The sequence below is a fragment of the Malaya genurostris genome, chromosome 3, assembly GCF_030247185.1.
Source record: "Malaya genurostris strain Urasoe2022 chromosome 3, Malgen_1.1, whole genome shotgun sequence".
NCBI classification, from domain to species: Eukaryota; Metazoa; Arthropoda; class Insecta; order Diptera; family Culicidae; genus Malaya; species Malaya genurostris.
In genome coordinates, this window is record NC_080572.1 from 4,554,466 (window position 1) to 4,569,606 (window position 15,141).

A 15,141-nucleotide genomic window follows, 5' to 3' on the forward strand; every position below is an offset into this window, starting at 1 on the left:
GAAAATAATTATGCCTTTTATATCATGTGTGTAAAATCTAAAAGTTGAATATCATGCCCTCTTAGAAAAAAAACGGTGGTTCTTCGTTCTTCCAATACGTTGGATCGTTGGTCCAATTAACGTCCAATCAATCGTTCAACGGGAGGCCAATACGGGACTTTCGTTTGCCGATTTTGAAACAGACCGTTGAACCGAATGCCATTTTTTTTTTCGTTCAACAAACCCGGCAGACAGATGACCATTGTTGAACCATTTTTAATATGACGAGTTGGAGTCCCGTTGGACAAGTTTACTGGAGAGTTTCCGAAGTTTTTTTTTCCATTTATTTTGTTAAATTAACACTACATATCTGTACAATATTTCTACTTCACGTAGAATAACAACATATTTTCTTCCTATATGAAGGTAACACCTATTTCTCACACTATTTTAGCAAGAGAAAAAACAACAACAAACCGTTCCTGCGAACTGAACGATTATTTCGTGCAGTATGTCGCTCAATAAGCGCTCAACGACCACCAAAATATTATCACTTGCTGAGTGGGTGGTAATATTCACGAAATTTATTTGGCCGAATTTAGTTAGGCTTAACTTTTTATTGGTATTAATTTGTTTGGCATAATGTCATTTAGCATAAAATAGAAAGACATACTGTTTCATTTTACAATTGTGCATATTTTCTTTAGATACGATTTGTTCTGGGACTACTCTAAAAGGCTGAAATAAATAACGGCCCAAAACACTTGGATTACAGGTTTTCTGATTAGTGCTTGGACGACTCGGACTGCGTTACCTCGGCAGCTTGGCGTGGCACATTTATACCCAACAAATTTCGGCCAAATAACGTACACTCATCGATGACATATGACGCCTTTTTTGAAGTTTAACCCAAACCAGTTTGCCAAACAAATGTGATTGTTTTAGTGGTGCGTTATATTATTTTAGTGGTGACAACACTCGCCCTAACTTGTGTATAATTACAGCACCTTCAGTGCCTCACACTAATCAAGAACGTGCGACGTGCGAGGACTGATGTGAATTTTGTTACGTATTGTCGCACGACGTTAAGGTCTACAATGTGATGAACAACAGTGTGGTTGCAAACGAAGTAATTGTGGTACATGAAATTTCCAAAATCGAAATTTTTTTTTGATGTCAAAAGTCTCAAAACTGCATTTAGTGTCATCTAAAATAAAATTTTTCCACTTGAGAGCGACGGCACTCGCTAACTGCGCTGACTGTCAAATCCTTTTCCTTGGTCAGCGCGGGAGCATCGCATACCAACTTAGTATTATCACAGACTAACGGACATAACACTGAGTAAATTCTAAAAATAAATTTACGATGGGCACTAGTTCCACCTATATTCAACTGCGCAAACTATTTACTATGTTGAAGTTTTTTTTACTAGTTCCCCCGTTTGTCAGCACAGTTCAGCTGCTTGCAGGGATGCCTGATTGTAGAATATTTGAAAATGAATCGTCGCAACAAATTGTGGAATTATGTTGATAATATATTTAACATTTTTAGCAATGTTTGACTTCTCATGTACGTGGAATCGATTATTGGTTTGTAAATTTCACATGTGACAGAATTCTATAAACGATACAATTCACAACTACTTAATTTTTCAAATGACGCAATATTCCACTCGCATTTTACAGGCTTCGAATGTAATTTGCACTCGATTACCAAATGCCGCTGTATGGATTTATATGTATAAGTTATTCAATGTACAGATATGAGCTCTGTGGTTCAATCGATCTAATGTTTCTCGGTTAAAGTCGCGCTGCTGCGAACGATCTTATGTTTTTTTATTTCGTTCGTATTCAAGCCATGTAATTTTCAAATCACACAATTTTACATGTTCTTGAATAAAAATTTGTGTAAAATACGACGCTCCATTTATGTGCATCTTATTAGAACGAAACTGCTTGGTAATTAATAGAAGAGAAAGTAAACAAAGAGAAACTCTTTGCATGAAATGATACCCGAAACTTTCGACTTTCAAACAGACTAGTGATATCGAAGAAAATCTTTTTAATCACATCACAATAATCGGAAGAGAGAGTGATTAAAGAGAAACTGTCACTTGCTTATACGCCCTTTTGAAAAATTAACCGAGATATGACAAAATAAGGGAAAACTTGTAAAATCTGGCAAAAGATCTGGTTCGTTAGTGTGTTTTTGCCTGGAAAGTTGGCAACGCTGGTTCTGATTTCTTGTTTGTTTATCAAACATACATGCGGTTAGCGATTGTGTCTAGAATAGATTTGTTTTCATTATTTCTAGTAAAGGAAAACTATGGAACTTGAATCAACATTACAGGAATCTAATGAGCCGAAAACACTTGTAGACAACTCGTGTCAGATACCGGTGGAGGGTTCTAAGAATCCTGCTACTGTCAAGGAGAACGAATATGCCTATCTTGCAGCTACTGGTTTCACATCCGAGCGGTTCAAAATTGAAGTTAGAAATTTACCTAAGCACTATGGAATACATGTAAGTTGAAAATGTTAGCAATATTTATTTTACTGGTCATGTATCTTGTATATTTAGGAATTTAAAAAATTACTGAACATTAAACTTGGCCTCGCTACAAACAAAATAAAAATTATACGTCCGGGATGTCCATTTCTGTTCGTTTGCTTTCGCGATGAAATTGAAAGACATACTGCTATCAAAGCGCTCAACGGGTTCGTTTGGAAAGGAAAAACGCTTCAAGCATTCGAAGCCAAACCGGCACCAGATCCATTGGTGAAACGACGGAATGAGGCTTCAGGTGTGCATGGAACCATTAGTGCAAAGAAACGCAAAACGCTAGAGGAAACCGTCACTGCTTTAGCGCATCTCAGTTACGAGGATCAGCTTATGCAGAAACAATCGGAAGTGAGAAATATATTGAGCTCTTTCGGTAGTTTGATTTGGAAAACCTGTCCATCGTTGAGGGGTCACGTGGAAAAACAACGTCAGAAATACGATGGCTTGCCTTGTAAGTTGGAAGATATTCGAAAGTCTCCTCAAGTCAATGGATATCGAAACAAGTGTGAGTTTTCTGTTGGAAAAAATGAGGAAGGCGAAACACGGGTTGGTTTTCGAGTAGGTAGTTATTCCAACGGATTCATTGAAGTAGAATCGCCGGAGAACTTGAAAAATATTTCGGATCAAATGAAGGCTACCGTGAAACTTTTTGAAGAGTATGTTCAACAGTCAAAATATGAAGCATACAGCCCGGAAACATATTTGGGACATTTCCGACAGTTGACTATCAGAACATCCAGTTCTACCGGTGAGGTAATGGTTGTTGTGGGAATTCATCAGCAATCACTTAATACGGAAGAGCTGAAAGCTTTTCAGGAATCTATTGTCTCGTGCTTCACCTCAGCGAGAGCCAAAGAAATCGGCATCAATTCGATATATTTTGAACGAATAGAAAAGTGCAAACCAGGTCATAATGTGAATCAGATTGAACATTTGTATGGAGAAACTCACATTGTGGATTCGATTCTTGGACTCAAATTTCGTATTAGTCCGTTAGCATTCTTTCAAATTAACACACCTGGAGCCGAAGTCCTTTACAAATGTGCAATAGACTTGGCAGAAGCTACCGATAAAACATCTATTCTGGATATTTGTTGTGGAACAGGAACGATAGGAATATGTTTTGCAAAACATTGTAAACAAGTTCTGGGAGTCGAAATTATCGACCAAGCCATTGAAGATGCTAAGTATAATGCTGAATTGAATGAAATAAAGAATTGTGAATTTTTCTGTGGCAATGCTGATGATTTAATTACTTCTTTGATCAAAAAAGCAAAAATTCAGAATGAAGAAAATTTAGTCGCGATCGTTGACCCTCCAAGAGCCGGACTACGTAAGTTGTACCATACGTGCTAGAAGTGATCCCTTGATTTTTTAATTTCTGATCGCAGATGTTCGATCGATTACACAATTGCGGAACGCCCAAGGATTGAATCGTCTGGTTTATGTGTCTTGTTCGCCACGAAGTGCCATCAAGAACTGGATCGATTTGATACGTCCTTGTTCGAAAGCAATGCGAGGTGCGCCTTTTGTGGCCAGGAAGGCTTTACCGGTCGACATGTTTCCACATTCACCACACGTTGAATTGGTTATCGTGTTTGAGCGTGATCCGGAACAGGAAGCGCATGAACAACCGACCGATGAAGTAACAGAAGAGCAGCCAAATAATGATAACGAAGAAAATGCGTTGGACGATTCCCAGGCAAGAAGCTTAACTTATTTATAACTATACCAATCTCAAGTATCTTTCCAAAAACAGGTTGAAGCAAAATCGGATGTTGAAGAAGCTTTGTAGGAACATTATTTAAGTCATATTTAACTATCAAAGGTTTAATTCAATACATAAGTTTCAAATTTGGTCAATTAATTGGATTGTTTCAATGAACCATATTTTCTTTCAAATGAAATTAATTTTACAAGTAAGAATTAAAAACACAGTTCTCCCCTCTTTTTTTTCGACTGCGAAAAAACTCCTTCGTCAGGTTGATGCCTACAATAATCACAGGTTGTATGTTTATATTCTAGTTTACTTAAAGTGCATATACTCTAATATAATCCACCAGTAGCGTACTATTCATACCCCATGTGGAATACCAACTGTCTCTGGCACTCCAAAATGAATGCATTGCTTTTACGGAGAGGTCCTTCCATGGTTTATCTTGGAACAGATGAAAATCGTAGTGTCCCCCAACACCAACTCCTAAACTGATGTAAAATTCTCTATCGAATGGAGCCATTTTATTTCCGCTCAGCTTCCATAGATTAGCTATTTGTGGTTTTGTGATCATTTCCCGGTAAAATCCTTCCTCTGGGTCGATGTGACAGTAGACCTCTTTGTTCACTTCCATATAGATTCCTTTTGGACTCCACGTAAGGCCATATTCATGAAAATCATCGCTCCACTGTCGCGGTCTTGTTAGTGTGCACATTTTTGAACAACGAAGTGGTTCGGCGTTATTAAGAATCAATCCTCCGGACAGTTGATTGCGCTGCCTTGGACCACCGGGAACAAATGCCACCCGCATTAGGCCAGAAGCGTATTCATCGCGACCGTAAAACTCGTTACTTGGGCGGAGGTACAACTCTAAAAAGGAATGAAATTAACACCAGACAAACAAATTGGGTGCAGATTACTTACGAGGAAATATCCAATCTCCTTTAGGTAGTTTAGCGCGGATCAAAATTTTTCCGTAAAGGAATTTGAATGAATGATACGTGGAAATCTGCGATGATAGTGTCGGTGGGATCATGTCAAAATCTATTTTTCTATCCCTTATGCAATCACGTGAATTCTGCACTCCGGTACATTCAGAACCAAACATGAATTTTGTGTTTGTCGTTCCAGGGCCAAACTTGCTTTCAAACAGCGTTGGTTTGATTAACAATTTACCATTGCGTACCTGAATGTTCTCCTTGAAATCTGCGTAAACCACGAACTCATTGTCCTGAAGGTATTTAAATAGGTTATAATAAATAACTACGTGTGAACAGTATTTTTCCTCACCGGATCAGATGCGAATCGATTTTCAATTCGCCATTTTTGACCGTTTATGAACTCCGTATTGAATGTTTCTTCGAATATTAACTTTCCACTACATACTTTCCTTCCATTTACTAGAGTTTGTGCTTTATCGCACTCTTTGTAATCTAACTCCTCTTCACTTGTCTGGGTCATAATGGTTCTAGTACGAATAAGTGGTGGTGGCGAATAGAATTCTTTGGACTCATATTCAAAAGGTCCCAGTGGCACATCCGTATCCGGGTCTACACCTTTGGTCCTCCGCTCGTTGTTTTTGTACACAAATGGTGGCAATGTGGTCCTTACTGTTGTAGTTTTCTTCCCTCCGCCATTTTCCCCAGGAGTCGTGCCACTATACCGGCTAATTTCATAAACACCGTGATTTCCACGATACGTTACACCATTGTGCGTTATAATGGTTTTGTAGTAAATGACATCTCCTGGATTTAGTTCGGCCTTCCTATCCGCTATCATGAACCGTCCGTCCTTGGGTCGAGTAATTGTCTGTGCCCATCGACCAATCTCATAATCATCCTCGAAACGTTGGTTAAGTTTACCGTGAAATGTGAATATCGTGATACCGTTTTCGACGGGTATCCAAATGATGAGACCTTTTGGCTGAAATACTTCGAAGTGTGGTTTCGGTGGACGATAACGTGGAGCTCGCCGGGCAAACGTAGAACCCGTTGAAACTATTTTAATTATTAGAATAAAAATTACTTTTTGATAGAGTGACCGGTACATGTTTAGGCAAGCAGACAAAACGTAATACTGAGTAGAAGATTACTCACACTTAACAGGATTTTCCTTTCTAGTAGCTATAGCTGCAGCATGCCTTCATGTTCGTCATAAGTTATATTAATTCAATAGTAACCAAATTGCGTGCCTCATTGAGGGAATCTTCCTAATACACTTCTAGTAAGATAATCAGTAGAGCAACTGAATCGTGGGAAATTGATGGCACTTCTCAGAAGTGTATTTATTTTGCAATGCATACATATACTCTCATCTGAAATTGATGCGTTGCGCTGCTACGATGAGATTGGTAGACTGCTAATGCTTTTCCCCATGCTTCTTAGTTATTATCTATTTATTGATAATATGCTATGCTTTAGGTTTCAAATCATTTTAGTTCAAATTGATGTTTTTGTCTGTCTTCCTCTTCTTCTTTTTCTGGTTGGCTTGAGATGAAGCCGATTTGATGGCACAGCAACTTAGGCTATATTGCCAGTTAATCTTCGTTTATAGTCCAATGGACTATAAGCGAAATTCGCGCTGTGTGGCTGCGTCGAGTCGTCTAAGTACGGATAAAAATCCTTTCTTTCTTACGAAATACTCGAAGTTTCTCCGGACTAACATGAATCATGATACAAGGTGCTCACCCGTTTAGAGCTTCACCGTAAGTGGTTTTTGTCTTTGACTTATTTATTCCTGTTTTTTTGTCATTTGAACTTAAATATATAATCTTATTAAATCATAAAATAGTATAGTCTTTTCAATTTGTGTACATGCTAGAGCCACATTTAGAAGTCTTTCTCCGTTTTTCGCATGGTCACGCTTGAGCGACGGTTCAAAAGATTAAGCCCTCATCATCTTGTTTTCGGAACTGGAAGTCGGATCTGGTTAAAATTCACGAGTTTTGTGTATGCAGCCTTCTCTGCAAAATCGAAGTGAGCTCCATTTGGAAATATTGGACCACTATTTCCGATACATCCAGAACCGGTAGAGTCAATGTAGGTTTGAATGACCATAAATTACAAGGCCCTGTTACTGGCACCATATCATGTAGGAATCGGAAGTCGATTCCGGATGAAATTTAAAACTATTTAAAGTCCTCTGATGTAAGTTTGAGGATAAATTTGTGAAAATCAGCCTCACCATCTCTGAGAAACTTAAGTGAGTTCCATTTCAGAGCTATTTATCACTGTTTTCGATACTGCTGGAGCCGAAAACTGGAGGCTGGTATAATTGAAGTTCGATTATTTGGTCATTCGTTAACAAGATCAAAAGACCGAGAGAGATCCTTTAAAATCAATATGTTTACACTTATCACTCTGTAATTCTCAAACCGGAAGTCGTATCAAGATAAAATTCAGGAGTATTCTATGACATAGATTATATGGATGCGATTTTAGGTTCTTAAATGATTCATCAATAAAAAATCTTTTCGTTACTACGGTTACCAATAAATAGATTAGTTCTAAATTTTAACAAGCAATTTGCTATATGTTCGAACCCCGACCTGGATTTTCAGTGTCAGCAGTATCATAGCACTAACTATGCAATGGTTTTGACTGCTAAGAATCGGCTGCGAAGTCTTTTGAAACACAATGGCCTAATTTCACAAAAGTAATGTAATACCGCCTAATTTCACAAAAGTAATGTAATGGCCTAATTTCACAAAAGTAATGAAACACGATGGCCTAATTTCACAAAAGTAATGTAATGTTGTACTTTGTGATTGACCGAGTGAGTGAAAAAGCATAATGAACCAAGAAAATGTTACTTGGGAGTAGCTAATCATTTTAAATGAGCAGGGGGCAGAAAAGGAATGTTAGTTCGATATTCGTTGTTTGTAGATACCGCGGGCACCATTGCATGTCACAGGATGAGTCTTGGCAAACAACGCGATCTAAACAAAAAGGACGATGCACGAAATATACTTCCGAAATTCCTGAAACTCCACACAACCAGTTGTCTAGAGATCAGCCGTCCTTACGATAACTATACTATTTATCATAAAGACAAAAGTGGCAAATGGAATTAATTATACACAGTATAGAACGAAAAATGAACGTATAGTGCGATGATGTATAGTGGCTAAGTTTTTTTCGCGCCGGATTCCACATGGAAGATAATAAGTGCTATCAATCTCCTAGTGGACCTGAGCCGCTTGTAAGTATCTTGAATATGTACACAGTACATAATCTTGTCATTTGTAAAGTGGATTTTACTATGCAGTCAACATAATAATGCAAAGAATATAAATAAATCGGGATTTCGAACGGGAGATTAGAAAAGAAAATCAATTGTGAACACGTGTTGCTCAAGTTGAGCTTGAGCGACCACCCCGGGTTGCTACTCCGTTACTGATCGGGATTAGCTGAAATTGTACAGAGAATTCCTAGATAATCAGACCGGGGACTGGCAAATCATCCGTCAATATACATTTTCTGATAACCCCACAGTTCTTTGATCAGTACCGACGCCGGCCAGGCCTGAACGTCGATCGACTAAGGAATGGAAAGGGATGTTAGTCCAACACTTGTTGTTACTGGAGGCCGTATATACTACTGCACACTCCACAAGTGTCACGGAAGAAGGACATTTGTTAGTAAAAATTTCAGTAATGGTAGCATTCGCGCGCGACTTAGTATGTTTCGGGTTCAAGGTGCACCACAAAACTCACAGACTTCTTAAGTGAACGTTTCAACAATATCCGACAGTGAAGTCCCGGGAATTATTGATTCATATTTCTTATTCGTGGAAACTGAAGAAAAATTCCAAATACTATCGCGTAACGTATAAAAACTTCCCCATTTTTTCTAAATCTGATTACCTGCTGGAAAATAAACGAGTGAATAGGATTTAGACAAAATAGTTGATTTATTCTATAAATTATATCAAATTTTTTTAAGTCAGCCAAAGGTCCATAGATTTCTCGAGCGTCTTGATTGTTCATTATTTCCACTTTATTATTTTAATTATTTGTTTAAATGGCTAATCGGTTTTGGTTGATCTGGGTAGCCGGCTACCGAGAAAAAATTGTTAACTTATCAAACAATATTTAATATACCGATATATGTTATCTCTGTTATTAAAATTACAATATTAACGAATCTGTGAAAAATTTGAATTTCATTATTCAATTTATAATCTTGAAAGACAAGCAATAACATGGGAAAAAAAACCAAATAAAACTTTTCTCCGAAGCCATCCGGAAATTGATAAGTTGAATGAAGAGATAATTTAGTAAAATAGAGTAATCAGATGTGAAACGTTGAAAAAATCTGGTAACTGAAAGAAAAAACGAAACTCCTGCAGTTGTCGCCTTTTACGACATGGAAGCAGGAATTCAGTAGATCTATTCTTGTTGAAGTATTTTCGCCGGATTCCGCATCTAGGCTAGCACTGTCTGGAGAAAGATAATAGGTACTACCAATCTTCTAGTGGACTCCAGCCCCTCTAACACGTGTTGCTCAAGCTGAGTAGACTATTTTTGTCTACAGTGCTTACCAGTTGGAGCTGCAGGTGTGAAGAGAAGTATTTTGCGGAATTTCGTAATTAAAATTATGATAGGATAGGTAGTATCAGTCCGATGATTTCACATCTGCGATATAAACACCGCTGGTCACGAATGAATTTCCCAGAGCTTTTGTTGACTAACACTTTCAAAGTCAACGCATTATCAACAATGTAACGTTTTTGAACATAAAAATCATTCTATTTCCTAACAGTGATAACTAGTTTCTTTCCGAGAATTTGGTTAAATTCTATTCACTAATTATTGAGTTGTTATGTTGTGAATATACTAATAATGCCTGTAATCATCTACCATAATGGCTCTGGCATTGGTACTACCAATCTCCTCGTGGACTCCAGCCCCTCTAACACGTGTTGCTCAAGCTGAGTAGATTATTTTTGTCTGCAATGCTTACCGGGTCGAGCTGCAGGTGTGAAGATAAGTATTTTGCGGAATATCGTAATTAAAATTATAATAGGATAGGTAGTGTCAGTCCGATGATTACACATCTAGTACAATCCATAAGTTACATAGTGAAAATATTCAACGATACTGATTAAGGAAGCAAACTAGCATGTTTACTACTCTGAAACTCTTTACCCGTACCCGACCCGAACCCGAAAAAAGTCTCCAAACCCGACCTGTACCCGTTGAAAATCGATACCCGTATCATATCTTTTTCTGTACACGAACCCGAGCAACACTCGGCAGGTTCGGGCTCGGGTCGGGCTTCGGGTTCAAATACGTGAAATCCGACCATCTCCAGTTTCTATCTGCGATATAAACACCGCTGGTCACGAATGAATTTCCCAGAGCTTTTGTAGACTAGAACTTTCTAAGTCAACGCATTATAACAATGATAACTAGTTTCTTTCCGTGAATTCGGTTAAATTCTATTCACTAATTATTAAGCAGTTATGTTGTGTATATAATAATAATGTCTCTAAACATCTACCATAACGGCTCTGGCAGCACTTTACTGGTACGCTTGCGCAAATTGTAAAACAAACAGCACCGTTAACCTATGTGTGCGTGTCGTCAAGCTGTCACTTGAGACACAACCAAAAGCAAAGGAAAAAATTGGTGAAAACGGCCGTCGTCGGGGAGTTTCTGCTCTGTTCTTGGAGATATTTTTGGATAAAGTTGATTTTTATGTGAGTTTGAAGTACATTCATTTCCGAATATAAATTCTTGTAAGTAAGTTTGCAATGAAATAAGTGTGTTTTTGCATGATCTTGTTTGTGTTTTTTGTTCTCAAGCTAAAGAAAAGAAATTCCTGCATGTCTTGCGAATACTGTTTTGCTTCTTTCTGTTTGTCGATGTCTTTTCGTTTATCGAACCTAGATTTTGAATGAGCGTATGGGCGACTAAAGGTCACTGAATTGAAAATGACTGCACAATCGTCAGGCTAGAAACCCTACCGAAATATGCGAAATAAAGGTTCTGCTCATCTGTGCTTATAATTCTAAGCTATTGAAATTTGCAGAGCCAATTAATTTATTAGGAGCGCTAGTTTAAAAATAGACATTGCGTAATTTTAGTTAATGTATCGAACACAAGCTGCTTCTAAGAATGTAGCATCTAATCTATAGATTACTACAATCCATCAGCAGTTGCTTTGTATAAGGTCGTGTTTTAGCTTAGATATACAGGAACTTTTTATGTAAGTTACAAATATCCTCGCAGTCCATAGTAGTTGTTTTTGTTCCTGTTGTATCGCGCATGTTTCCCTGCACTTCGCCGCATCACGTAGGAGTGTGTTATCAATGTCACAAACTATGGAAAGACTTCAATGCACGGATCTCGATAGACGATTAATTGATAAAGAAGTTTATGGATTGGTGAATAGAACAATACAAAGGTTTCGATTGTTTATTCTATATCATACAACCGATTGATAGAGAAATAGCTGACCATCGTATTTTCTACAAAAAGGGATACGTCGAATTAAACTACCAGGTGTTTCCGTTTTTTTAATACACGTTAATCGCCAGGAAGCTGTTATAGTTATTTTATAAAAAAATTCCAATGCTTTCTATCCATTTTGCCATATTCCTGGTAATTTGAGCATGCATTAGAATTGAATGCCCTATGTGTTACACCAGTGGGTCAGCCATATTCGTAAATTTTCGTTCGTGACCCAATGTGGCAAAGCGTGTCCTCAAACGAAGCAAAGAGATGGTAGTCAGATTGGGTCACATCTGGTGAGTGAGTCGCATGGTCAAGCAATTACTATTGGAGACTTCCAAGCGCGTCTCGAACGTCTTTCAAATTATGTGATGGTGCTGGTGTACCACCTGGAGCAACAAAATTAAATTCTTGTAATTAGTGAACAATTTTATGGTTTTAATAATTTTAAACTTTCCGTTATTCGCCCAAATCCATACAGCAAGAGGCAAAGCAAAGCCTTGGTGTATTTATTTTGTGGAATTTGATCTTCTGTTTCAACATACACCGAAGATAATATGCACACTGGCATTATGTGCAAAGCATTTGAGCTATTACTACTTGTAGAAAACATGAAATTCATGAAAACATACACTTATCTCATAAAATGAGTGTAAAAACTGTTGATATTTAGTGGAAATCATACTACGTTTATATGAAATGCCATCAAAACGATAAGATATATCGTTACCTCTAGATTCTATATGCATTTCATATAAATGTCACATTGTTTTCCACATAGATTTCAATTGAAACAGAGTTGACCGATTCAAGTGTTTTGCACATATACTTGTGCTGTACTCATTTCCACTATAAAATAAAGTGTTTAACACATGTAGTTCGATTCAATAGCAAAACACATAACATTCAAAGAAAAAACACATCAAAGCGTGAAATGAAAAATAAGTTAATCTCGCATCTTAGTGAATTTGCACATAAAATCTTGGACCAAATCGCTTTGGTTATGTATTGAAATGAAAAAGCATTCTAAATTGAAGTGGTGTTAACATATGAATCGATCGTGCAATTTTTTATCAGTGTACTTCGCAGTCGATTCATACACTCAAATAAAAATTCACGTTCGATTCACTTGAAAAATCACGTAGAATGGTTTCAAATGTCAAATTGAATATTTTACGCGACGAAAATGAATGTTATGCGAACATCCCCTAAAATGAATAGAGTCATCACATAAGGTTTACGTGAATTGACCAAACGTCAAACAATCTACGTGAATTTCCAGTGTGAAAAACTCGATTTTGAAAATGGCGAGCAGTGGTCCTCGAAGTGTAAGTAGTGTAAATATTTGCGAGAAAAGTTATATAATTAAAATTTTTTACTCAATCGACCGGACCATTTCAGTATGAAAGTTTCCATGTGTTCAACTGGACCGAGTGCCTGCGTGAGTCCGGAAGTTTACCCGCTCCTGCCGAATGCTTCAAACAGGCCGTCGGTATGAAGCTAGAGACACTGGAACCATGTAATGCGACTTCAACCTGCATCGGTAGTGTTGTGGGAGTTCTTGGATCTCGACTTCGGCTTCGGTTCGATGGCAGTGAAAACATAAACGATTTCTGAAGGCTTGTCGATTTGAGATACCACGACGTTATTAGTTGCTTTTTTAGCCATTAGAATTATATGACAATTTTCTGAAATAAATGTTTTATATTTAATGGCATTTTTCATTTCATAAATTTATATAAAAATCTGGAATCTCCCTTTTGACTTCAACCAATATATAAAATAGTAATTTTCTGGTATCTAAATTTGATATGAACTGATAGATAAATGTGATATGAACAGTACATTACATTTTACCTATGAAACACGTAACTTTTACTGGATTATGCATTAAACAGCTTTTAAATGCCAGTCCATTAAAACCTACGTGAAAAGTAGGGTGGAAAATATTCACATAACTTTTCACGTAACTATAATATGATTATTATTTTGAGTGTATAGCGTACAGAACCATTGCATGGCTGATGCTACGATTCCACTGACACTAAGACTGCTTCCAGGTTGAGTGTTGCACGCAAAATTTGTGTGGATGTAATTTTCGCATCGAACATTAAAGAAAGTTTTTTATGTGTTAATCCTAATTTAACTACGTGTTAATAGATATGTGAACAAATTACAAATTAGCTGTCAAAAGATGAACTTGATTCATCGGCAGTTTATTAGTGTCGTCATCGTGGAAAACCTAATAATAAAGTCAAATTTTTTTACATGAACACATCCGCCTCATTGTGCAACTATCGTAGAAAGCAATGTTACCTCGTCGACACTGTAATGTTAGTAAAATGTCATAGACGGAATGGATTCCGAAATCGCTACCATGAGTAATGGAATATGAAACAAGACTATTCGTTTTCATATGAAACCATGGTAGTTATAGATGATTTCATGATTAAAATAATTTTCGTCCTGAGGAACATTATTTTCATCAATAAAATTTTTGTTTGAAACTCGTTAGTCCCATATTCTTCACTCTTTACTTTACTACTTTACTCTGAACCTGACGGGGAAGAGCCAATAATTCGAGATATGATAATGAAGAAGAGGGAAGCAAACAGGCATTGTTTATTAATGTAATGTGTTGAAATAAACACTAACCAAAGTGCACGACTGTCACAACTAGATATGTTTTATGAGGTTCATTTTTGTCGATTCTTGTCATGTAGTTTAATGTAGATATTGAGGCGAAAAGTCAAGATAAGTCATATAAAGGTAATTTTGAAATCATACGCAAAATAAAGCATTGTAATCACATTTAAAACTTTTCATATATCATTTGAAATCATACTGCACAGAAGAGCTTCGGTAATCACAACCGAAATAAGTCTGAAGTTATACTCATTAATGCAAAATTTGATTATATTGCACATCAAACCAGCACTGCTATTCACGTTTTATTTTTAATACATGAAAACGTACTATTTTCTCAAGATTACCAAACGAAATTTGCCCGCTACTTGTCAGGACTTGTTAGGTTTCTACCTCTACACTTTACCTAATTTGGGTGAGGTTTTCAATGTAATTTGAGCGAAAATATAATCAGGAATGAAACATTCGGAAATCGGATTGAAAACACCTTTGGTTTCTGAATGATGAATTTATTTCTAGCTACCCCGCGTTCTATTCCTATATATAGACACACTAATGAAACATGGTGTGAATTTACGTCTTTTGTTCGAACATAACAATTACTACGGTTCTATGTTTCATAATCATGAACGCGATTAAAAAATGTTGGAGGATGGAAGAGATCCAGTAAATGTAACATTCCGTTGGGCAGGGAGAGTACACTTTTTATCAATTTACTATAACGTAATTTGTGGACAACGCCATGAATTGATTGAGAGAACAATAAAAGCAAATTTAGTTTTAG

At 37.0% G+C, this 15,141-nt stretch overlaps 3 protein-coding genes across 5 annotated transcripts in view; 2 read left to right on the forward strand and 1 right to left on the reverse strand.

Moving 5' to 3' along the window:
* The first annotated feature begins 2,203 nt into the window (after positions 1 to 2,203).
* On the forward strand, positions 2,204 to 4,452 carry LOC131437551 (tRNA (uracil-5-)-methyltransferase homolog A). Its single transcript, XM_058606970.1, has 4 exons — positions 2,204 to 2,502; positions 2,560 to 3,874; positions 3,933 to 4,243; positions 4,301 to 4,452. The coding sequence occupies exons 1-4, from the start codon at positions 2,305 to 2,307 to the stop codon at positions 4,334 to 4,336; spliced, it is 1,860 nt and encodes a 619-aa protein (XP_058462953.1). The 5' UTR covers positions 2,204 to 2,304; the 3' UTR covers positions 4,337 to 4,452.
* Positions 4,453 to 4,526: 74 nt separating this feature from the next.
* Positions 4,527 to 6,304, reverse strand: LOC131437552 (beta-1,3-glucan-binding protein-like). The gene is made up of 3 exons (XM_058606971.1): positions 5,546 to 6,304; positions 5,180 to 5,486; positions 4,527 to 5,125 (listed from the first exon to the last, which is right to left on the reverse strand). Exons 1-3 carry the CDS (start codon positions 6,302 to 6,304, stop codon positions 4,572 to 4,574), a joined length of 1,620 nt encoding a protein of 539 aa, XP_058462954.1. The 3' UTR covers positions 4,527 to 4,571.
* Positions 6,305 to 10,828: 4,524 nt separating this feature from the next.
* The window catches only part of LOC131434879 (zinc finger protein OZF), a 29,926-nt gene continuing 25,613 nt past the window's right edge, over positions 10,829 to 15,141 (forward strand). Inside the window, exon 1 of one of the 3 annotated variants that reach the window (XM_058602107.1) lies at positions 10,829 to 10,957. The gene's annotated coding sequence lies outside the window, so the exon portion shown is untranslated. Of the gene's footprint in view, positions 11,001 to 15,141 lie in introns of all 3 variants that reach the window. The other 2 variants (XM_058602109.1, XM_058602106.1) reach the window with 2 other exon arrangements.

Coding starts and splice junctions, on each gene's coding strand:
- LOC131437552 (XM_058606971.1), bottom strand. CDS start 6,304: ATGTACCGGTCACTCTATCAAAAAGTAATTTTTATTCTAATAATTAAA. Junction 5,487..5,545: donor ATCGATTCGCATCTGATCCG/GTGAGGAAAAAT, acceptor AAATACCTTCAG/GACAATGAGTTCGTGGTTTA. Junction 5,126..5,179: donor AGGAGATTGGATATTTCCTC/GTAAGTAATCTG, acceptor ATTCCTTTTTAG/AGTTGTACCTCCGCCCAAGT.
- LOC131437551 (XM_058606970.1), top strand. CDS start 2,305: ATGGAACTTGAATCAACATTACAGGAATCTAATGAGCCGAAAACACTT. Junction 2,503..2,559: donor CTAAGCACTATGGAATACAT/GTAAGTTGAAAA, acceptor TTGTATATTTAG/GAATTTAAAAAATTACTGAA. Junction 4,244..4,300: donor ATGCGTTGGACGATTCCCAG/GCAAGAAGCTTA, acceptor TTCCAAAAACAG/GTTGAAGCAAAATCGGATGT.